Raw genomic sequence first — 23,789 nt, 5'->3', positions numbered from 1 at the left:
CTGGTTCTGTTCTTTCCCCTCTTTGTAACATAAAGGGTAAAGTTTTAAATCTACCTTCTGAAACAGGCATAAGTATGGGAGGAATTATTTGAGGAGTTATAGTGTGGAAGAGGGTACATTCTTGGCCTGTTGTGACCTATGCGTGCTCTCTAATTCCAAAAACTCAGCAGTTTCTGATACAAAGAACTCCTTCTCTTCTGTGTTTTGTTAGCATTCTCATGACTACTCAAAGAACTTCATTGCTCTTTATACAAAATGAACCAAATGGCGATAATAACTCAAGCTACTACTGCTATTGCATTTCTGTTTACGATAGTGATGTCCTTAGTCATCCCACTACATCCTTGAAGACATAGTGTAGGTGATTCAAGGGAAAAACATTTGGGAAGCTAATCTTATAGCAGGTATGTGGTGCAGCGCTAAACTGTATCAGTCAAAGCTCTCATTGTTAAACTGATTTAAATAACTTTGTTTGGCCCTAGTAGATAAGAATAAACAAGCTGAATTAGGGAAGAATGTTGTTATCAATAGACATTTGCTGAGATGGAAAGGTGGGAAAAAAACCTAGACTGTAATAAGCTTGAAATTGTCTTAGTAGAAATTATGTTCTGGAAGAATCATAGAATTGGAAGGGCCTCCAGGTTCATCTAAACCAACCCCCTGCACAATGCAGGAAACTCACAAATATCTCCCCCTAAAGTCACAGGGTCCTCATTGCTGTCAGATGGCCATCTAGCCTCTGTTTGAAAACCTCCAAGGCAAGAGAGCCCACCATCTCCCTAGGAAGCCTGTTCCACTGAGGAATCGCTGTAACGGTCAGGAAGTTCTTCCTAATGTTGAGTCGGAAACTCTTTACTTAATTTCAACCCATTGGTTCTGGTCCTATCTTCCGATGCCACAGAAAACAATTCCACAACATCCTCTATATGACAGCCCTTCAAGTACTTGAAGATGGTGATCATATCACCTCTCAGCTGCCTCCTCTCCAGGCTAAACATGCCCTGCTCCTTCAACCTTTCCTCATAGGACTTGGTCTCCAGGCCCCTCACCATCTGGACCCATTCCAGCTTGTTTATATCTTTCTTAAAATGTGCCCAAAACTGAACATGATACTCCAGGTGAGGTCTTACCAGAGCAGACTAAAGAGATACCATCACTTCATGTGATCTGGACAGTATACTTCTGTTGATACAGCCCAAAATTGCATTTGCCTTTTTAGCCACCGCATCACACTGTTGACTCATGTTCAGCGTATCATCCACTAAGACCCCTAGATCCTTTTCGCACATACTACTGCTGAGACAAGTCTCCCCCATCCTATAACCATGCATTGGATTTTTCCTACCTAAATGCAGAACTTTACATTTATCCCTGTTAAAATTCAATTTATTGGTTTTAGCCCAGTTTTCCAGCCTGTCAAGGCCATCCTGTATCCTGTTCCTATCTTCTGTATTTACAACCCCTCCCAATTTAGTATCATCAGCAAGTTGAATAAGCAATCCCTCTATTCCTTCATCCAAATCATTTATAAAGTTGTTGAACAAAAGAGGTCCCAGGACAGATCCTTGAGGCACTCCACTTGTCACTCCTCTCCAAGAGAATGAGAAACCATTCACAAGCACTCTTTGGGTGTGATCTGACAACCAGTTACAGATTCACCTAACGGTAACAGGTTCTAAACCACATTTTACCAACTTGTCAACAATGATAATATGTGGAACTTTATTAAAAGCCTTACAGAAATCAAGATAATATCTACAGCATTCCCCTCATCCAGCAAGGTAGTCACTTTCTCAAAAAAAAAGATCAGATTAGTCTGACATGACTTCTTGAGAAACCCATGCTGGCTCTTAGTAACCACATCCATTCTGTCTAAATGTTCCAGGACCGACTTTGATGATTTGTTCTAAAACTTTTCCAGGTATAGACTTCAAGCTGATGGGTCGGTAGTTACCCAGATCATCTTTTTTCCCCTTCTTGAAGATGGGGACAACATTTGCCCGCCTTCAATCTTCTGGCACCTCACCAGTTCTCCAAGAATTCTCAAAAATAATAGCCAGAGGCTCAGAAATTACACCCGCAAGCTCTTTTAGAACCCTTGGATGCAATTCAGCATGTGACAGAAAGGATTGGAAGACTTATCAAGCCCACAGATTACTATCCTTTTTTGCTGATCCACTTGGGAACGAATGACCGTGAACATATTAGAAAAGACTATGTGGCTCTGGGTCAAATGGTGAAGGAGCTTGGCGCACTGGTTGTGTTCTCGTCAGTGCTTCCTATTGAAGACCATGACTTAGGACGAGAAAGAAGAATACTTCAAATAAACGACTGGCTATGTCAATGGTGTCGTCAGGAAAGACTTGGATTTCTGGACCATGGCTTACGCTTTCAAGATGGTGGTCTTCTATTGGGAGATGGTTTGCACCTTACGACGGTAGGAAAAAGGGTGTTTGGTAACAGCCTTGCTAACCTAATAAGGAGGGCTTTAAACTAAATTGTATGGGGGAGCGAGACAATAATTCAAAGCCTCCTATGATGCCAAAAACTGGGGATAAGAACATTAAAGATTTGCAGAGTGGCACATATGCTAGGTAATGTTAACTTGCAGGTTTGTACGGAAACTTAACCTTCGGGATGCATAAAATGTGGATTCCGATGTGTCTACACTAATGCACAGAGTATGGGAAACAAACAGGAGGAACTGGAAGTCCTAATACAGGAGGGAGACTATGACATGATAGGCCTTACTGAAACTTGGTGGGATGACACAACTGGAATATTAGGATTCAGGGGTACAACTTATTTAAAAGGGACAGGCAAGTGAGAAAGGGAGGCGGCTATAGCAGTATATGTGAAGGAGGTATATACTTGTGAGGAAATATGTGAATCTGAGCATGGCAGCTCAGTTGAGAGTCTCTGGGTAACAATAAATCTGGCCCTGAGGGCTTAGTTTCATTCAAACTTGCAATCCTAAAACCGGTTTGCAGATTTGAATTATAACTATTGAAGTCTGCTAAAGAAATAATGAGCCTCATTCACTCTTGGCTGGAGGAAACTTTCAGGGAGCGTTGCTAGGCAGGGCAGGATTGGGAAACAGGTTTTTTGCCTTGAACACCTTGGAGGAAAAGCGGGACGAACGTACGACGAATCAAGTGCGACTCCGCGCCATTATCGTGGGGTGGCTGTGCGCGCGCGCGATTTTAAGAGGCCAGGCGAGGGCGCTGTGCAAGGGTTGAGAGGGTTAGCCGTCAATCGAAGAGCTTCCGCAGCACCACGACCGGATGAAGGAGGCACGTTTCTGTTTTGTTTGTAGACTCGCGCGGGGCCCGATGAGGGAGGTTTTGCGGAAAGGTCTGAACTGCCTCATGATCAATGCTAAAGCCACGACTTGCTCCCACAGCGCGGTGATCGCCGTCCCTCCCCTCCCCTCCCCCGCTCTTTTCAGCAGCGGCCCGATGCTGCTCGACTCCTGGCCGAGCAAGGAGGGGCTCCAGTTGGTGGCTGGAGGCCTGTTCCGTAGGGAGGCGGGGACAGTACAGGGCAAAACAATCCGGTCTCGACGGGAGGATGCCGCGGCCGCGAGGGATCGGTAGAACGGGATGGAGATGGAGATAATAGTGCCGCCCCTTTGGAGGTGTTCAGGTATTGAGGTTTTGCGGAGCGTCATATAGATGCCCTGTGAAGGGGAAGGAAGTTCTCATCTTTCAAGCATGGGTGTTACCAGCCTTAAATTGACCCTAGGCTGAGCCCCGGAACCTGTTTTCTGTGCCTGCCTTGGGGACACGTGATTAAACTTTTAAAAGAGCGCCTTCCTAGGAGCACAGAGCTGGTTTATGGAGATTTTATTCTGCTGTTTTTCAACTTGATAAAAAAGGGCTTTCGGGATTCAAAGAAAGGGCATCGCTTCCAGAAAGCTTTGAGCCCCGGCAACTTTCATTTTAGAACGTAAACCTTTGAGGCATGCTCCTTTCCTGTTACTTCTTGTTATCCTTGCGGCGTTCTTAGCCCCCCCCCCCCCTTCCCTTGTTCTGGGATTTGCCTGCAGTGCACATCTTAGGTTTCCTTGTCCTTTTCTGTGAAATACAGGACTGAAATATTTCTCATTTCAGGACACTCTTGGACTGTAGAGTGGATATTGCTAGCTCTACAGCCAGTGGAACAAATTTAATGACCTTTATAGTATTTTAAAAATTTGTGTTTAGATTCTTCCTTCCATGGAAGGAAACACATTTGTATGCAGTATTTTTTTGTTTTGTTTTGCTTTTTAGCAGGAACGCAGTTCCAGCTGGCTTGGGGGTGTGGCCTGATATGCAAATGAGCTCCTGGGCTGTTTCTACAAGAAAAGCCTGGTTGTATGCATGTGTAAAATTTAGTTTTCATAACAAAGTTTGAGTCCAGTGGCACCTTTAAGAAAGGTATGCATGCACACAAAAATGTATTCCTTGAATAAAATTTTGTTGGTCTTAAAGGTGCCACTAGACTCAAACCTTGTTCTGCAGCTTCTGACCAACATGGCTACCCGCCTGAATTTAGTTTTCATTTTTATTATGTGTAGATATTGGGATTTCTACTGCCGAAGCCCAGCCTCTTGCAGCATTTGACTCAATACCTGTTGAGGGAATTGGATGGAGGACCCAGATTCTTGCTGTTTGAAAGAAATGTGTTGCGAGTCTTTGCTGTCAGGATGAAAAAAGGCATCGCTGGGATATGCATGCATCTGTTGTGTTAAGATGTTTTGCATTGTCATTCTAAGAAGAGATACATCACTTCTAAATTTATTTGAATCAATGGTCTTTGAAGGGTGCAATCCTTTTTAGGATGACGGTCAGTTTTATCTGACTGGAGAAGTAGTACTGAGAGGTATCTGGCTATTGTAAACTCTTGTGTGTTTTCTCTTTTAATAATCTTGTCTGTTGCGTGGTTTGTTTTACTCAGATATGGATCGTAATCCATCACCACCCTCCAGTGATGCAGAGGAAGAGGCAGCAGTTGCTGGGGATTCCATTGGAAATACCGTCTACAGCAAGCACTGGCTGTTCAGTGTCCTGACAAAGCTAATTGAGGTACACTTCTATGCGCTGTTGTCTGTTTTGAACAAGTGAGAATTCCATTAAGTGTTACTAGTGAGAGCAGCTGAACAGCAAGCCTTTATGTCATGATCTAGCTGCTGCCAGATCTCAACATAACGGGGTGGGGCAATGAAAGATTTAAAGTACAGGATGGGAGCTAAAAGCTGAATTCTCCTTAACCTACTTTTCCCACCATCTCCATCCCTCATAACAACTTTTTTTTAAAAGCCTGTTTTTCTGGGTTGGTCTCTTCACTAGTTAAGTCTTTCTAGGAGCAAACTGGCTTTTAAAATACTCCTTTCAAGGAGAAAAGCATGAGCAGGGGAAGGGCTTGGCTCCCACCTTTCCATCCTGTACTTCAAATCTTCTGTCCCAGCTACCTGAAGCTTGTAGGGTTAGAGCATGACTCAGAACTTGCCATTTCTTCTTGCCATTGATATAGCAAATGACTGGACTAAACTCAATAGGATGAGCTTCAAGGTTGACCACCAATCTGAATCCAAATCTCTCCAGTCCTAATATGACACTGACCAGGAGGTCACTGTGCCTTCCTATATACATTTTTCTGCTAAAGATATTTTCACAACTGGTGTGAATGGTGTCCGAACTTTTCATGTAATTATTATATTGAAGGAAAGAATAATGTTGATTGCCACAGAAGTTGGATTTTAAAAATATTTCTTGGTATGGTGTTTATTAACAATATCCAGAAATACTGCATTGCCAATAGCCTAATATCCTTGTCCTAGCTCTGTTAGCTTGGTAATGTTTACTAAATTCATTGATAATTGCTTTCTAGTAGGTTTGCACAAGACTTAGTTTAGTTTAGTTTATTTGTAATTTGTTTCCCGCCCTTCCCACCAGGTGGCTCAGGGCGGCTTACAGCATATAAAATCTAACATAAGAATATAAAAGTTTAAACATAAAAATTTAAACATTTCACACAGTTTACATAGTTAAAATTTAAACATTTCACACAGTTTACGTAATTAAAACATTAAAAACATACAGCGATCTTATAAAAACTACACTCAGTTTCAAGTGCCGGTTAGTTGAAACCAGCCGGAAGAGGACTGTCTTACAGGCCCTGTGGAATTGAGCGAGATCCCGCAGGGCCCTTACCTCTTCCGGCAGCTGGTTCCACCAGGAAGGGGCCATTACGGAGAAGGCCCTATCCTTTGAAGATTTCAAACGGGCTTCCTTTGGCCCGGGGACAACAAGGAGATTTTTGGTTCCCGATCTTAAGTACTCTCTAAGCTTCTAATAAACTTGTAAGCTTCTAATAAACTTGACTTCACAAGTGACACTAAGGCTGCCAACACTTTTAGTATGCTAATCTGGTTTCTTCTTACTCTCTCTGGAAGGTTATTAGCTCTAAAAAGGGTGATTCTGAGTTGAACAATGTGGACATCCAGGTAGACCTGGATGAAGATATGGAGAATGACATTTGCAAAGTCTGGGATATGTCTATGGATAAGGTAATTTTACTGTCTTTTGTTTAGCATTGAAATGAGATACAGAGCTGAGATTTCCCCCCCCCCCTTCTGTCTTTTTAGCCAGACTCATTGATGAGAAATTTTTGCAGCTTGTGCTGACTAGGGTTAGAGTAATAGGTAGCCAAGATCTTTCAGTTCTGGTTTTGCTTTCTTTGTGTTGTGCTCTTTATTTCTAAACAAAGTATTGAAAAATGGCTTGAAAAGATGTTTTTGCCTTAATTTTTTGCTTAAATGGCCAGGTGAAGCATCATAGGCACCTCCTAAAAGCAAACATTTAATGCAAGCAGGCCTGAGCTGAAACAGTTTGAAGGCAGATTGAGAGAGTTATTGAAATTATTATTATTTTAGAACCAGCCAGCCTCACTCTTTGTGAGCTCATAAAGTTCATCTGTCACAAACTTCCTGATAATCACTGGGATAATCTGGGTCAGTTTTATAGCAGGGTAGGATGTGTTGCTGAAAAAGTAAATCAAATCTTGTCTCTTTTTTCTTTAATAACTTGCAACAGATTGCACTAGTGAAGATTGAATCAACTGATGTATTATGACAACATTACTAACATTAACCATAAGCTCAAAAAATAAGGTTGCAGGAAAGATTTGGATGGTTGGCTTACTTTGCACTAGACAAATAAGAATTGAGAAAATAGTTTCTCTGGGTTGATCATAAATATTTATCACTCATTGAATATGAGTGAGTGAAGAGCTTAATGTTCTTAGAGAAAAATATTAATTATACTCATTCTTTTTTTAGGATGTTGCTCTATTTCTTCAAGAGTTTAATGCTCCTGATATATTTATGGGAGTTTTTGCCAAATCAAAAAGTCCTCGACTTACTGTAAGTCTGATAAGAATGTTTTTTCTAACTGTAAGTTCTGATAAGAATGTTTTTGTAGGATGAATGGCAAAAGACTAAACATAAGAGCATAAGAGAAGCCATCTTGGATCAGGCCAATGGCCCATCCAGTCCAACACTCTGTGTCACACAGTGGCCAAAAAAAAAAATTATATATATACACACACACACACACTGTGCCTAATAGCCACTGATGAACCTCTGCTCCATATTTTTATCTAACCCCCTCTTGAAGCTGTCTATGCTTGTAGCCACCACCGCCTCCTGTGGCAGTGAATTTCACATGTTAATCACCCTTTGGGTGAAGAAGTACTTCCTTTTATCCGTTTTAACCTGACTGCTCAGCAATTTCATTGAATGCCCACGAGTTCTTGTATTGTGAGAAAGGGAGAAAAGTACTTCTTTCTCTTTCTCCATCCCATGCATTATCTTGTAAACCTCTATCATGTCACTCTGCAGTCAACGTTTCCCCAAGCTAAAGAGCCCCAAGCGTTTTAACCTTTCTCCATAGGGAAAGTGTTCCAACCCTTTAAGCATTCTAGTTGCCCTTTTCTGGACTTTTTCCAATGCTATAATATCCTTTTTGAGGTGCGGTGACCAGAATTGTACACAGTATTCCAAATGAGACCGCATCATCGATTTATACAGCGGCATTATGATACTGGCTGATTTGTTTCAATTCCCTTCCTAATAATTCCCAGCATGGTGTTGGCCTTTTTTATTGCAATTGCACACCATGACCCCAAGATCTCTCTCTTGGTCAGTCTCTGCCAGTTCACAACCCATCAACTTGTATTTTGTAGCTGGGATTCTTTGCCCCAATGTGCATTGCTTTGCACTTGGCCACATTGAACCTCATCATTGAACATTTGAGAGTGTGCTGCCAGAAGGTTGAAACCATCATACTACAACTGTTTAATATTTCCATCAGCTGTGGTTATTAGTCATGGTTTCTCAGATTTTATTGACTTGCTGTGTGTAATCTGCCTTGAATCCAAGTGAGAATGGTGGACTATAAATAATGTAGATAAATAAAATAAACTTATTCTTAAATTTTGGTGATCAGCCTAGCGTGACTCTAATTGAAGCAAAAACTACCTCTTAGGCCAGCACTGTTAACTGTGAGCTGGTTTGGTGTAGTGGTTAAGTATGCGCAGACTCTTATCTGGGAGAACCAGGTTTGATTCCTCTTCCGCATGCACCTGCTAGAGTGACCTTGGGTTAGTCATAACTCTTTTAGAGCTGTTCTGCTCAAGAGCAGTTCCCAGAGAGTTCTCTCAGTTCCACCTACCTCACACGGTGTCTTTTGTGGGGAGGGGAAAGGAAAGGAGATTGTAAGCCACTCTGAGTGAAGGGCAGGGTATAAATCCAGTTTCTTCTTTTTTAAATAGACAGTTCAAGACTGATTATGTGTTTTAGTCAAGGAAACTATTTTATGAAAGTGGGAAGCCAATAGCCTCCGACAGTAAAGCTGCCTATAGTAATGTTTTAAAAAATACCGCCTATAGTACTGTTTCCCAAAACTCCTCTCTGGAGTTTTCTCCAGGGCTAGTGCTATACGAAGCGTTTGACAAAGGTATTTTCGGACAAATAATGAGCCCCGTGGTGCAGAGTGGTAAAGCTACAGTACTGCAGTCTGAACTCTCTGCTCACGATCTGAGTTCGATCCCGGCAGAAGCTGGTTTCAGGTAGCCGGCTCAGGTTGACTCAGCCTTCCATCCTTCTGAGGTCAGTAAAATGAGTACCCAGTTTGCTGGGGGGAAAGTGCAGATGACTGGGGAAGGCAATGGCAAACCACCCCATAAAAAGTCTGCCGTGAAAATGTTGTGAAAGCAACGTCACCCCAGAGTCGGAAATGACTGGTGCTTGCACAGGGACTACCTTTACCATACGTGGTATTTTTGGAAACAGTACTATAGGTGGCTTTACTGTTGGAGGCTATTGGCTACCCACTTTCATAAAAAGCTTGCATAAATGGTGAAGCTTTCAGTCTGGCATCTTTGAAAATGAGATATTCTTGAACAATCAGAATTGACTGCATGCGAAATACTTTTGGCACTGGCACTTTAATTTACCCGTGGAGTTGGGCAAATGGTCTACAAGCGCTTTAAGTTGGAAATTGACATGGTAAACAGGAAACAACTTTGAAACATTATTCTTTGCACATTGGACTTTTGAACTTGTGACTTATTGTATACTCATAAATTTAATATTTATTCATTAACTTTCCACAGGTTTTTTTTGTTTGTATATAAACAATTAACAGACAGCTGCACATTAAGAGGGAACAGGATAGCACACTCTGTATTTCTACCTGGGTAACAAACAAAAGAACAACAAAACCAGAAAGATGTAACCAATATTCTTTCATTGCCTTTCATATTCATCTCATGGCTGGTTGTATGTGTCATTTAGTCCTATTTTCTTCCCTAACAGTGGCCAGCCAAGCTAACACAATGACACATCCCTCAGAAAATCTCTTCCCACTGAAGAATTATTTTAACATTTGTACCCTGCCTTTCCCCGTGGTTCAAGGCAGCTGACAATAATAGTTTAAAATCATTTCCAATTAAAACCCAAACAAAATAACAAACCCAAATCTCTTTCTCCACCCTTAAAAGATGCTGCCATTTAAACCCCGTCAAAAACCCCAGCAAACAAGCAACACTCGTAGTGCCTCCTGAAGATATCCAAGGAAGAGGGCCCCTCACCACCTCAAGGAGGCTATTCCACAGAGGAGGAGTCATGATGAAAAAGGCCCAGGCTCTGGTCAATGGCAAACAGGCCACCCTAAGTGGCAGGACAGCCAAAGCTGGATCCCTGAAGACTAGTTGGTGTACAGGGACACATGGAAGGAGAAAGTCCTTCAGATATGTGGGTCGTGAAGGGCTTTATAGGTCATAACCAGTACCCTGAATTGAAGTCAGAAACAGATTGCCAGTCAATGTAGCTGTTTCAAAATGGGCAGCATACATTTCCTGTGGCTAGCCCCTGACAATAATTAGGTTGCCCCATTCTGGAAAACTTGTTTTTCCCAGGTTGTCTTCGAGGGCAGCCCCTACTGACAGACTGGAAAGCACTAAGAAACAGATTATAGAGATGCCAATAAAAATAGGAGACAGAATGTAAGGCAGGCAATAGGAGTATATTTTGCCTGCCTTACATTCTGTCTTCTATTTTTATTTTGCCAACATTAAAAATGCCTGGGAGAGAAATAGTCTATGAATACCATTTTCAAAATGACAACAGAGGAAACAACAATGTTCATCCTTTCCAGTTCAGCTGTTGTTTTTAAATTTTTAAGGCAGGTCATATGTTAATCATGAGAAAAAACTTCTGAACCATTAGAACAATTCAGCTGTAGAATAAATTGTTGAATTATTTTTGATCAGGCCAATGGCTCATCCAGTCCAACGTTCTGTCACACAGTGGCCAAAAAACCAGGTGCCATCAGGAGGTCCATCAGTGGGGCCAGGACACTAGAAACTCTCCCACTGTTGCTCCTCCCCCAAGCACCAAGAATACACAGCATCACTGCCCCAGACAGAGAGTTCCACCTATACCTTGTGGCTAATAGCCACTGATGGACCTTTGCTCCATATGTTTATCCAATTCCACCCAGGTCACAGGACAGAGATGGTACTAGTTGCCCTCATGGATGACCTCCTGAACTATCTCGCTCAAGGCAGCTCGGCAGTATTGCTGCTATTAGACCTGTTGGCTGCATTTGATAGAGTCGACTATCAGCTGCTGTCCAGCCATCTTGCTGATGTGGGGATACAGGGGTCTGCCTTACAGTGGCTTTCTTTTTTCTTCCAAGGTTGGGGGACAAAGGGTGGAAATTGGGGAATTATCGTCCCAGAGACACCCACTTATCTGTGGGGTACCCCAGGAGGCGTTTCTCTCCCCAATGCTGTTCAACATTTATATGTGCCCCTTTGCCCAGATGGTCAAGAGGTATGGGCTGGGTTGTCATCAGTACGCTGATGACACCCAGCTCTTATGTATTGATGGGTGGCCGGTCTGGCTGCACCCCGGAGAACTTAGACCTGCCACTACAAGCCATGGTATCATGGCTTAGGCTGAGTTGACTAAAGCTGAATCCGACAAAGATGGAAGTTCTCTATTTAAGTCACAGTGGCCTGGGAAGGGCGATCCCTTTACCAACCTTCAATAGGGGCGCTGTTAATGCCAGCACCGAGGGTTAAGAGCTTGGGAGTGTTTGAGTCCTCCTTAATTATGGAGGCCCAGGTAGCTACAATTGGTGCAGAATTCTGCAGCCAGGCTACCTATGCGGATCCCTTGGCAGGAGCACATTCAGCCTGTGCTGAGGGCACTGTACTGGTTGCCTGTTGCATACTGAATCCGTTTCAAGGTTCTGGTATTAACCTTCAAACCCTTATATGGCTTAGGACCTATCTATCTGTAGGACCGCCTTGCCCCACATGTTCCCCAGAGAGCACTTCAATCAAGTTCCCAAACTCTTCTGGTCATCCCTGGGCTAAAAGAGGCTAGGGTAAATTCCAGCAGAGCCAGAGCCTTCTCGGTGGAAGCCCCTATAATCTGGAACACCCTCCCAGAAGCCATCAGGGCTTGTTGTATATTGTGAAGTGATATGTATTTTGTTAAATGAATTTTTGAATAATCAATTTATACTCATAAATTTATCTTTAATATTTATTTGTTAATTTTCCAGGTTTTTTTTGTTTGTATATAGTTTGTTAGTTGTTGGCAAGTCCTAGTGTAGGGTTCCTCAGCCTTGGAGATTTTGGGCACCACTGGAACTCTGGTAGAGGGTGCTGGGTGCAGCCAGAAAAGGGCTACCACAGGAGGCAGAGCCATCCACAGAATATGGAGCGAAGTCATTTATATCTTCAGTAGTAACTCTTCAACACTTAAGGCAGAAACTCTGTTTAACAGGATGCCTTTAAAAATGAACACATTGTTTAAAAAGATTTTCTTGCAGACTCCCAGTTTACCTTCAGTAATGCTGTGAAGGCAGCTGGTGCTGAAGCAACTTTTTAGAAATCTGCACAGGCATTAAGAAGCCCTGCTGCACAAAACCCCCACCTGGCACCACACTTCCTAGAATTTTGATGGGCACCAGGAAAGGTGTCAGTGGTCACCATGGCACCCATGGGCATCACATTGGGGCCTCCCCATCCTAGTATGTGTGCTTAACTGTGTTTGCTATTTCAGGAAATCTGTGTTGGAATACTAGGAAATATGGCCTGTTGTCAAAACATATGCATGTCCATTAGTAAAGATGAGAACCTTGGGTAAGTAGTGTGATCTTGGTTTCTTAAAATTGTAAAAGCAATTAATATGGATTAAACATTCCAGTTTATGTAGGCTCTAGTTTTGAGCTGAATATGATAACCGTTGTTGATAAAACACATGGCCCTTTATAGGTTGAAAGTAAAAGAAACCCTCCAACTGAATTTGAAAATGATTTGACAAGTCTTTGACTTTGATGAGGAAGAAACTACTTATTCTTACTGAGAGCAGTGTCATTGGAGTGGCAGAGGTCAAAGGTGAAATACTAAAGTATTGGGGGAAGCAAGGTGTGTTTGGGTTTTTTGTGAGGACCAGTGAAAATAAGAGAGAGTAATGGTCTGATAGAGGACATTGGGGGGAATAGTGAGGAAAAGAGAAAAGTCAAAAAGATAGTGGGGGAGTGTTCAGATACAGTGGAAGGAGGAAGGCTGCTAGGGTTCAAGGAGAAGATGAAAGTGTACGAAGGAGAAAGGGTACAAGTTAGGGATGAGCATGAACCAAACTACAAATCATGATTCATGCTAAAAATGGCCGATTAGTGGTTCATTCTAAACTGGTTCGTCTGATCCTGCTGCACCCAAATGCAAAAACTAACCGGCCTCTCTTCTTGGCATGTTGTTTGTTTCTTTTTCCTAGACAGCTTGGCATGATTCCCCAGCACCATACGCTTCTAGTCAGTTTCCAGTGAAACTGACTAGAGGCAGCAGCTCTGCTCCCCCTAGCTCCCTATGGTTCTGGTCAGTTTCCAGTGAAACTGACTGGATGGGGGGCACCTGCTTTGAGAAGCTAGATTTTTCAGGTAGTCGGCTTGAGGTTGACTCAGCCTTGCAAAGTCAGTAAAATGAGTACCCAGTTTGCTGGGGGGAAAGTGTAGATGATTGGGGAAGGCAATGGCAAACCACCCCTTAAAAAGTCTGCCATGAAAACTGTGAAAGCAATGTCACCCCAGAGTCAGAAACGATTGGTGCTTGGACAGGGGACCTTTCCTTTCCTCCATTGGAGTGAGTTTATCTTCATAATCTTGTGCTGCACTTGTCAGGCCACTGCATCAGGAATACTGAATTTATTGTTGGTTTTTCCTCTTCTCCAATTTTTGTCATGCAGACTGTTCTCTTTTTTTCTTCTGAGTAAAACTTTGTAAACTCACTGCAAATGAGAGAATAGGGGAGGCTTTTTTCACTGTTCCCCCAAATTTCCCATTTTTCACTGGAAACTTTATATAAGGGTGAAAATGCGTGAAAACCTTTTTTTTTTGTTTCGTGAAGCATTCACATCTCAATTCAGAGTAATGCCTTGCAGGATAGTAGACTGCAACAAGAAGGGGGAACCTGTCAAACTTGCCTCCTGCGCTTTAGCAGGAGCTTTTGTTCTGTTCTACAACATACAATAGCATGTTACCTTCCAAAATTAGTATGGGAGTAATACCAAGTGATTCCTCTACTGCTGTGAGATGAAACGTCATCAGAGCTTTTTAAGGCTCCAAGATGACCACTACCTTTAAAAGATGTTTAAATTCCCTATTAGATTAACACTTGGAGAAATCTTCTTTCTGTTGCCTACTATGGGAATGTTAAACTGTGGTAGAACTGCCTTGTCCCTATAAAAATACCTTTTTCCTGAGCAGGTTGCAGTTTCCTGTTTAATAGCCCTAGCCAAATATCTGTGGAGAACCAAGGGTTTTGATACAGAGACTTTGTGCCGTTAATGATAGCATCACCTTAGCGTTCAGGTTTTGTGGTTCCTCTGAATTGTAATTATATCTGTAGAAAAAAAGAAACAGTAATGAGAAAATGACTGTTAAAATAACCCAGTGATGTTTGCAATGTGTTACTACTTTTTCAGGCAGCTGATATTGCAGCGTTTATGTGATTCAGATCCCCCAACTCTGCTTGAAACAAGCAGGTAAGTTTAAAATATTGCTAAGTGAGTGGGTCTGTAGGTGCTCTTTATTTTCTCAGTGAAGGATGAAGTCCCATTGAATTCAGTAAAATGTCTGAATAAACATGGCTAGCATCAAGTGGGCAGCTGTGTTGATCTGAAGCATAGAACAAAGCAGTAGACAAGAGCCACCTTTAAGACCAACTAAGTTTTATTCAGAATGTCAGCTTTTGTATGCTCTAAGCTGATTTCATCAGACAAAATTGGAATGGCAAGCTATCTTTAAATACAGAGAAAGTGGGCAGTGAGTTGATATGTAGAGTCATGGGAATGTTTTTAGCAGGTTAAAAGAATCGCAAATTGGGATCTGTGTTTGTTTGTTAGTATTGTTGACTGTGCTGTAACAACAGTGGAGGGTGATAAAAAGCAGACATGTCATAGGTGTGAAGTGCTATAAATCTTGGTATCATTCTGGCTTTGTTAATTGTGGGTTTAAATGGAGGTCATTAGTATCTCAAGAGGTTATAACATCATTATAGTCTGCCATTAGAAAAAAAGAATACATTAAAATATAGTGCAAGATGGGTTAGTATAAGTAATAAGATAAACAGCCAATATCCCTATTTGAGTATGTCAATACGAAAAACCAAAATATTCTGATACACTGTTCTAAAAGAGAAATACATTCTAGTTTGCCATTAGAAAAAATGGATGCATTAAAATATAGTGATAGGTGGGTTAGTATATGTAATGAGATAAAAAGCCCATATCCCTTATTTGAGTATATCAATACAAAAAAACAAAAACAACAACACTGTTCTGATACACTGTTCTAAAAGAGAAATACATTGGAATACTGTGGATGTATAGCTATACTCAGTGAGAGTTGGTTTAGCATATGTAATGATAAAAAACCCCAATATCCCTGTTCAGTCCTGGTGAGGTGTTTGTCCCAAGTTTCATAATAATTTGTAATTCAGCAATTTCTCTCCATTCTGTTCTTGAAGTTCCTTTGTAGTAAAACAGCTGCTTTGAGGTCACCCATTGAAGCTTAAAGTGGTCTCCGAGAAAGCTTACATTCCGAATAGAACTTAGTTGGTCTTAAAGGTGATTCTTGTCTACCGCTTTGTTCTATGGTTAGCATCAGTCTGTAAAACTTGCTCTTTTTCTGTCCCTAAATGTCACATTGAATTGGGTTTTAATCATTATATGCTTCATTTTTAATTGGGTAACTCGTGGCGCAGAGTGGTAAAGCTGCAGTACTCATGAACTGAGTTCGATCCCAGTGGAAGCTGGTTCAGGTAGCCAGCTCCAGGTTGACTCAGCCTTCCATCTTTCCGAGGTCGGTAAAATGAGTACCCAGCTTGCTGGGGGGGAAAGTGTAGATAACTGGGGAAGGCAATGGCAAACCACCCCGTAAAAAGTCTGCCGTGAAAACGTTGTGAAACCAGCATCACCCCAGAGTCTAAAATGACTGGTGCTTGCACAGGGGACTACCTTTACCTTTTTTTTTTTAAACGTTTGTGAATCTGTATGCCCCCCTTTTTTTGTGTGTAACTAAAATTAAGTTGATTTTCTTCACAAAAATTACAGGCCAGTTTTGCATTTTTTCTTTTTAGATTGTTGCTGACTTGCCTCTGCCATCCTGAGGTTGCCAATATTTGGGTGGAAAGAATCCGAGGAAGTCCATCGGTGTATGACTGTGTCTGTTTTATCATGTCTAGCTCTACAAATGGTAGGCTTGAAGTAATTTTGGTGCTGATTTGGTCACAATAAAGTTTCTGAACTGGAAGAACTAAGTATTTTTATATGATATTTGTCCATGCAGGCACTGAGCCAGTTTAGGGAGAGATCCCTATAGAAAGAACCCAGCAACAAAGGTCTTTTGAATATGTAGGGATGCTAGTGCAAGCAGGGGTGCTCCCTGTGTAAGGAAGTATTATATCAAAAGCACATTTTATAAGTACAAAAAACCTGAAACAACCTTGATTTGGTTTTGAATTGCATGAACTATGGAGACCACAGAAAGAGGAGGAAAAGCAAACTTGCTTTCACTTTACAGCTGCAAGAGATAACAGTTTCTCTTTAGCTTTTTTAAAAAGTGCATGAAACTTCCAAGAGCACTTAAGTGGTGTAGCCAACATGGTATAGTGGTGACCTTGGGCCAGTCAAATTCTCTCAGAACTCTCTCAGCCCCACCTACCTCACAAGGTGGCTGTAGTGCAGAGAGGAGAGGGAGGCAATTGTAAGCTGCTTTCAGACTTCTTAGGGTAGAGGAACACAGAGTAAAGAATCAACTGTTCTTAAAAACATAAGAAGAGCCCTGCTGGATCAGATCAGTGGTCCATCTCATCCAGCATCCTGTCTCACACAGTGGTCAACCAAGTCCTCTGGAGGGCCAACAAGAGGGCATAGAGGCCAAGGCCTTCCCCTGATGTTGCCTCCTGGAACTGGGATGCAGAGGTTTAGTGCCTCTGCATGTGGAGGTTCCCCTCAGTCACCAGGGCTAGTAGCCATTGATAGACTTATCCTACATGAATCTATCAAAAGCAGTTTATTCCTGCAACCATCACGACATCCTCCGGCAGTAAATTCCACATTTTAATCACTCTCTGTATAAAGTAATGTCTCCTTTTGTCTGTCCTTGTCTTCTTCTAAGTCTTATTTCAAAAGATTTATACATCCATGGCAAAACACCTTTTTTAAGACTTAGGGTGCAAGCCTTGGCACTCTTATGTGGAAGTTATGTAAAAAATTATTTACTTCATTTATACTGACTTTCTCCTGAGTGGGGGCCCCACAGTGGCTTGTGTTGTTCTCCTCACAACAGCCCTGTGAGGCAGATTAGGCTGAATGTTATGTGACTGGCCCAAATCACCTACCAAGATTTGATGACAGAGGGGCGACTTGAACCTGCTTCTTCTAGATCCTAATCCAACACTCTAGCTACTGTACCATACTGGCTCTCGAACCATTAGTGTTTGGCATTTTAGCATAATTAAACTCATCTGAATTACACACACAGTTGTATTTAGAGTAATGATATTTTGGCCCCATATAATGCTGTGGATTTACTGCTAATTAATTAGCTTGAGAGAGCCAGTTTGGTGTGAGAGAGCCAGTTTGGTGTAGTGGTTAAGTGTGCAGACTCTTATCTGGGAGAACCGGGTTTGATTCCCCACTCCTCCACTTGCACCTGCTAGCATGGCCTTGGGTCAGCCATAGCTTTGGCAGAGGTTGTCCTTGAAAGGGCAGCTGCTGTGAGAGCCCTCTCCAGCCCCACCCACCTCACAGGATGTCTGTTGTGGGGGAGGAAGGTAAAGGAGATTGTGAGCCGCTCTGAGACTCTTCAGAGTGGAGGGCGGGATATAAATCCAATATCATCTTCATCTTCTTGATAGTGCTTTCCACAGATTCTTTTTTTTTCTCATCTAAGTTTTGTAAGTTCTTGACATTTTCCTGCAAGTCAGGAAGAGGCTGGAAAGAGGAATGCAAACTGCATGGGCAGGGGAGCCAAGGAAAGAAGGAGAAAATGAACATTTTAGTATTTTTAAAGGTAATTTTCTTTGGGTGGGTGGTGTGCAATCAACAGACAGAATCAGTGTTTGTAGAAGCACTATCAGTGCTATATGAATAGGGTGTAGTTGGGAGGAGCAACCTAGCTTGGATTGTCAGTTGTCTGATTATTGTGTAAAAATGTGATGTGTACTGAAACTGTATTTTACTTCTATTTTCTATGAAGTGAGTGGGGAAAAAATTGTGTGTGGTGTTGGTACTCGTTGATAAATAATTACATTGTAGTGTTTTGGCATTTTTTTTGTACAGTGGAGTTGCTTGTGAAAGTAGGTGAAGTAGTTGATAAGTTATTTGATCTGGATGAAGAACTAATGCTAAACTGGATTAAAAATGGCTCTCATCAGGCAGTGGATCAGCCTACAGATGATTCTCCAGAACAATTTCCTGATTTTGAGATTGTGCCTTGTCTTCTTGAAGCTGCAAAGCAAGTCTGGTATGCGTATGCATATATACTTGTGTGCACATGACTGTTAACATTAACCTCAGTTATGTCTCTGTACTTCTTGGTTTAATTTATGTATTGCATTTTTTTATCTTACCTTTCCTTCAAGGAGGCTGAACTGTTGAGTTTCATGATTGAATGAGGATTTGAACGAGTGCCTCACCATTCCAAGTCAGATACTCTATCTACAACACCACATTGGCTCTTCACCTTTTGAGAAGGTGGTCCTCATAACCAGGGCTTTTTTTGAGGAGGAATGCACAGGAACGCAGTTCCAACTGGCTTGGCATCAGGGGTGTGGCCTAATATGCAAATGAGCTTCTGCTGGGCTTTTTCTACAGAAAAGCCCTTTACTAAACAATGGTGATGTCAGGGGGTGTGGCCTAATATGAAAATGAGTTCCTGCTGGGCTGTTTCTACAAAAAAGGCCCTGCTCGTAACTAATGTAACTTGGTGAAGCATCCTCCGCTAAGGAATAATTTACTGACCTTAAATGTAGTGGGAACGTGTCAAAGCTGTAGTTTTGGAATGCCCACACTAACAAGCTGTGGATATACAAAGAACTCTTGAAAAAGGTTTAGAGCAGAGTTAGTCTTTAGAAATAAATAGCTGAACAAGGACAGGAAGCCTGCAGGTGGCACCTCATCCTAAATTCACCTTCATTATTGACTGTGCAGCTCTCTCCTGTGAGGCAGCTGAAGCTGGTGAAGTTACATATTCAGCCTAGATACCAGTCTCTGTTGACCCCTTCTCTTTTAAAGCTGGCATGTAGGTTAATACCTTACTTGCTGCTTGCTTTCTTTTCCTGCTCAGAACGAAGCTAGTCACGTTATTAGATAGAATAGAATAGGTGGGACTTAGGCTATAGTGTCTGTGTTTTAAACTATAGAAACACTGTATTGCAAGAATGCTTGCATCTGTAACTTTAGGAGTGTGGTTCTGACTGACTCTCTACAGGCTTATGTGGAAATGGGATGGCTGGTTCTGTACATGGCAGCAGAATGAGTTGGTGGTGAAGTGCTGGGAGGATTGAATGGACCCAACCACTTTACAGGGTAGAGAGTAAAGGTTGTTTTTTTTAAGATAACAGCCCTCTACAAGTAGAAAATTAGCATACTAGGGAGCAGGTTTGACTAGAACCTCTTTTTGGCGTGTCAGTATTTTTACATCTTCTGTCTGCTAGCTGAATTGGTACAGTGTACTCTTCCACCTTGGGATTCTGTCATCTCATCTTGCAGCACACAAAGACCACACTGAGGTTTGTTCAGCTGAGAGGGGTAGCCAGTGAAGTTCCTTCAGGATATATATTACCAGAAATGTGTCCAAATAGACATGCATCCATCCATTCATGTTTAAAATGGTGTGTGTGTATTTATGCCACAAAAACAGACATCATGGTTCCATAAAAAGTGCTGAAAGCAACACTGCAACAAGGCATGCCTGGAGAGAGAGCAGATTTAGTTCTTTGCAGTCAAATGGTATGGTTTTTAAATTCAAAAAACCCATGTGGACACATGGATCCCCTAGTCCTATCTAGCTTAAGCCCCCACATAGTTGTATGTGGATATAAAAAATTCTTTGTGGTAACTATCTTAAAAAGAATTTATATATTTGCTATTGCAGCTCAGATAACAATACAGAAGGACTTGATGTTTATATGCATATCCTGCAACTTCTCACCACAGTAGATGAAGGCATTCAAGCTATAGGTAAGACATTCTAATTAAACTTTATTGGGTCAGTATATCTGCCCAGACATCATGAGCCTTTAGTCAAGGTTTTTTTTTTTTTTTTAAAAACCTGCTAATGGAGTTTTTTTTCTTTTTCAAGTACAGGCTACAGATGGTGGAAAGGAAACTTGGAATTTGCTGTATAATCTCTTTTGTAATGATCTCTGCCAGCCAGATGACCCACCAATTATTGTTCAAGAGCAGAAGATGGTGTTGGCTTCCATTTTGTCTGTGCTGTCAGCCATCTATGCTTTACAAACAGAAAAGGAATATGTCAAGATAGGAAAAAGTGAATGTTTTTACTTGTATCACAATTAAGTTTTAGGGAACATTATCCAGAGTTCCAGAGACAAAAATGAAACCACTGAAGTGGTAGTGGGTAAACCACTAAAACAGAAATGATTCATAAAATGATTAGGAATTGAAAGAAGATCCTTATTAAATAATGAAGTGGGGGGGGGGGTAAGTATGGGTTCCGTTGTAGACCAGAAACATAGTGGGGAATGGTAAACCGGAGAAATAAGTTCAGCTAGCTGTTACCAGGTTCCCATGTGTATCATAATTGTGTGACTTCCAAGTGTCTGCCCTCCTCTAATTGTTCAATTAATTATCATATGGCAGTAGATTCTAAGACTGTATGGTAGCAAGAAATTGTAGCTCTTTTAGTGTTATGCATCACTAGGTGGCAAGCTAGATTTGTTTTTAGGGCAAGACATGTTTCAGAGGTGGTTTGCCCTTGCCTGCCTGTGTGTCACGCCCCTGGTATTCCTTGGAAGTTGCCCATCCAAATAGTAGCCATGGGTAACCCTGCTTCTGAGATCTGATGAGATCAGGCTAGCCTGGGCTACCCCAGGCCCTCCCCTTCTTTGTACATACTATTATTTATAAAGTACATGAAGATAGGCTTTTATATTTAATCTTTCATGGCATCTTCCCATGTCATAATCTTTAATTTTGAGAGCTCCAGGCAGGAAACTCCAATATGTATTTTAGTTCATAAAATCTTCTTTACTTGCTTTGTTTATCAGATATGCCTCTGATTGGTAGCTTGATCAGAGTGTTACAAAACATGGAGGAATGTGGGAAGAGATCCACAGATAGCTCTAAAGAATCAAAGTCAGAGGAATCTGAAGAAGACTTCCATTTAAAAATCTTGAAGGATATTTGTTGTGAACTACTCTCCAATATATTTCAGGAACTGTCTAAGGTAAAGATGTTATGATCTTGGAATGCAAAGGAGAGACATTCAAACTCTTTTGTTCAAGCTATGTCCCCCCCCTCCCACTGGTACAGTTAGCCCTGTGATAATTTTTGATGTAGAAAAGTTCTTGAATTCCTCCCCCCCCCCAAATGTGATAAATATGTTTTAACTTTAAGGTAGATTCATAAAGGTACACAATATACAAACTTAAGTGTGAATCATCATATGTGGGGTTGCTTTGCATTGAGTTGTGAATCGAGCTTTTACACTTATGCTGAACTAATTAGAAAATGCAGTTGTAGTAATAATAGAGATTGAGGTCTTTGTAACAAATCAATGGTAATTTATTTGTGATATGGGTTTTTCTTCAGGAAAATGTACAGGAAAGGGGGGAAAGTGTCATACTGTGTTAAATGCTGATTTTCAGCTCTTGTCTCAGTAGTACAGCAGATCAGCCAAAGAATTCAGGTAGATCCCGAAGTCTGGCATGCACACGGGGCTTCTGAGGCATCTATGGTGCTCATCCAAGCAAAAGTCTTTCTCTGTACATTTGAATGTGGGTACAATTCCCTATGTGCAGTTCTGTTGCCACTTTTGAATATTGAAGTGATCTTGATCACATGAGGGAGCCCCATGGATAATCTCATTGAAGCACATGTATTTACTTCTGTGCTCTAGCATTGAGCTTCCTTGTCAGATCTTGTAATTTGGTACGGAACACAGGTTGATAGCTTTATTAACTGAGAATTAATATTCATATGAAATAATGGTGGTTTTTCTGTTTTCAGGAACACATTTTGGAAGGGCTCAAGCAAGGCTATCTAAATGAAGAGAAGTGTTCCTGTGCCTTTCAAAATCTCCTCCCTTTGTATTTCACTTCGGTGTGTATAGTATTTGAAGTGGGCATGATGTATTATTTGACTTTATTGTATTTGAAATGGTTTAATAAATTCATAGCTGTAAGCTGCAGTAACTGAAAAACTTGAGGCCTGCAGACAAAGAGTTTGCTGTAAGTTACTGTCTGTACATGAAATCCAGTTGCATCCAGCTACAGCTGCCTCTTCATCTAGGCTTCCCTAGTTTACAAAGTTTCAATTCTATGTTAAAACATTTGCATGCTGCTTCTAAAATAAGGTACTTTCTGATATGTAAGGGAGTGAAAGTGAACTCTGTGTTGACCTATAACAGCAGAATATGAGTTGAGTTGCTACACCATAGCCCTATGGCAAGGTAGAATGCAATAGGAATTCAACCTAATTGTGTCAATAACTTTTGCAAACCTGGAAGAAGGCAGGAGGCAGTCTGAAGAAGGGGTGATCACACCCAGGCCTTAAGAGGCAGTTCTGCTCAGTGGGGCCTACAGAGCAACACCAGTAAGAGTGTTAATGACCCACTTTTGGTCCCCAGCCTAGAGTCTGAAAGCTCTGAATTAGGCATTTCATGGGCAGCAAAAATAATCCTCACGTAATAGTATTAACTAGTGCAAAGTCAGGTAGGGCTTTGGAAAGGATTTAAGTAATCTGGTTGGTTGGTTCATGGGTTTTTCTCTGAAGTAGCTGGTAAAACTCATAATGTGCAAGATGTAGTAGTTTGTTGTTGTGTGCCAGTTCCTCTGATCTTACCTAGTTCAACTCATTTCAGCTTCCATTTTATTTCCAGGTGGAGAGCTTTGTAGAAGTACTGCGTGAAGCTGATAAGTCTCTTGCTGATACTCTAGAAAAACGCTTCCCTAGCTTGAAACTTCAGACATAGGAACAACTGAAATATATTTTCTTTCAGAAAGTATGCGATTTATTTCATTATAGTTTTTAAAACAGTGATGTGTAAAGACCTCAGAAAGAATTACACTTGTATTCCTTAAATATCTCTATAAGGAAAACTTACCTTTTAAAATACTTTTCCAACTCATTTTGCTGCCTTTCCTACTATCTGTTTTACTACCATTAAAAATAAGGAGGGAGTGGACTTCCTGCTGGCTGTGTAGTCAGCATGATGTCATAGTCAAATTTGGCTATGTGTGAACTGGTAACAGTGAGAAAAGAAGAGCTTTCTGAAGAAGAGGGCTATGGTTCATGAAAGGTTATGACATAATAAATTAGTCTTTAAAGTGTCTCTAGGTTCTGTTATCCCAATCCAAGTGACAGCAGTTTGAATTGAACGTGCATCCAAATGTTAAGTGCCGTTTATCTTCCCTGCATATTTCCATCCACCTCCTGATGGCAAGTATCTTAAGTAATGTTGTACGAATAGAAAGCATCTGCA

The 23,789-nt window shown here is 41.4% G+C and overlaps 1 protein-coding gene across 1 annotated transcript; it reads left to right on the top strand.

Annotated features, from left to right (window-relative positions):
* The first annotated feature begins 4,911 nt into the window (after positions 1–4,911).
* SAAL1 (serum amyloid A like 1) lies at positions 4,912–23,435 on the top strand. Its single transcript, XM_060263221.1, has 12 exons — positions 4,912–5,066; positions 6,437–6,550; positions 7,322–7,405; positions 12,623–12,702; positions 14,543–14,602; positions 16,198–16,313; positions 18,404–18,587; positions 20,220–20,305; positions 20,427–20,615; positions 21,355–21,533; positions 22,316–22,408; positions 23,187–23,435. Exons 1-12 carry the CDS (start codon positions 4,941–4,943, stop codon positions 23,277–23,279), a joined length of 1,404 nt encoding a protein of 467 aa, XP_060119204.1. The 5' UTR covers positions 4,912–4,940; the 3' UTR covers positions 23,280–23,435.
* The last annotated feature ends 354 nt before the right edge of the window (positions 23,436–23,789 follow it).

Source organism: Heteronotia binoei, chromosome 21, assembly GCF_032191835.1.
Source record: "Heteronotia binoei isolate CCM8104 ecotype False Entrance Well chromosome 21, APGP_CSIRO_Hbin_v1, whole genome shotgun sequence".
NCBI classification, from domain to species: Eukaryota; Metazoa; Chordata; class Lepidosauria; order Squamata; family Gekkonidae; genus Heteronotia; species Heteronotia binoei.
Note: the sequence above shows the minus strand (reverse complement) of the source record. Positions and strands in the feature narration are given on the sequence as shown.

Excerpts from the sequence above, each read along its gene's own strand:
- SAAL1 (XM_060263221.1), top strand. The coding sequence starts at position 4,941 with ATGGATCGTAATCCATCACCACCCTCCAGTGATGCAGAGGAAGAGGCA. Across the intron at positions 12,703-14,542 it reads AGTAAAGATGAGAACCTTGG|GCAGCTGATATTGCAGCGTT; the intron begins GTAAGTAGTGTG and ends CTACTTTTTCAG. Across the intron at positions 20,616-21,354 it reads ATATGTCAAGATAGGAAAAA|ATATGCCTCTGATTGGTAGC; the intron begins GTGAATGTTTTT and ends TTTGTTTATCAG.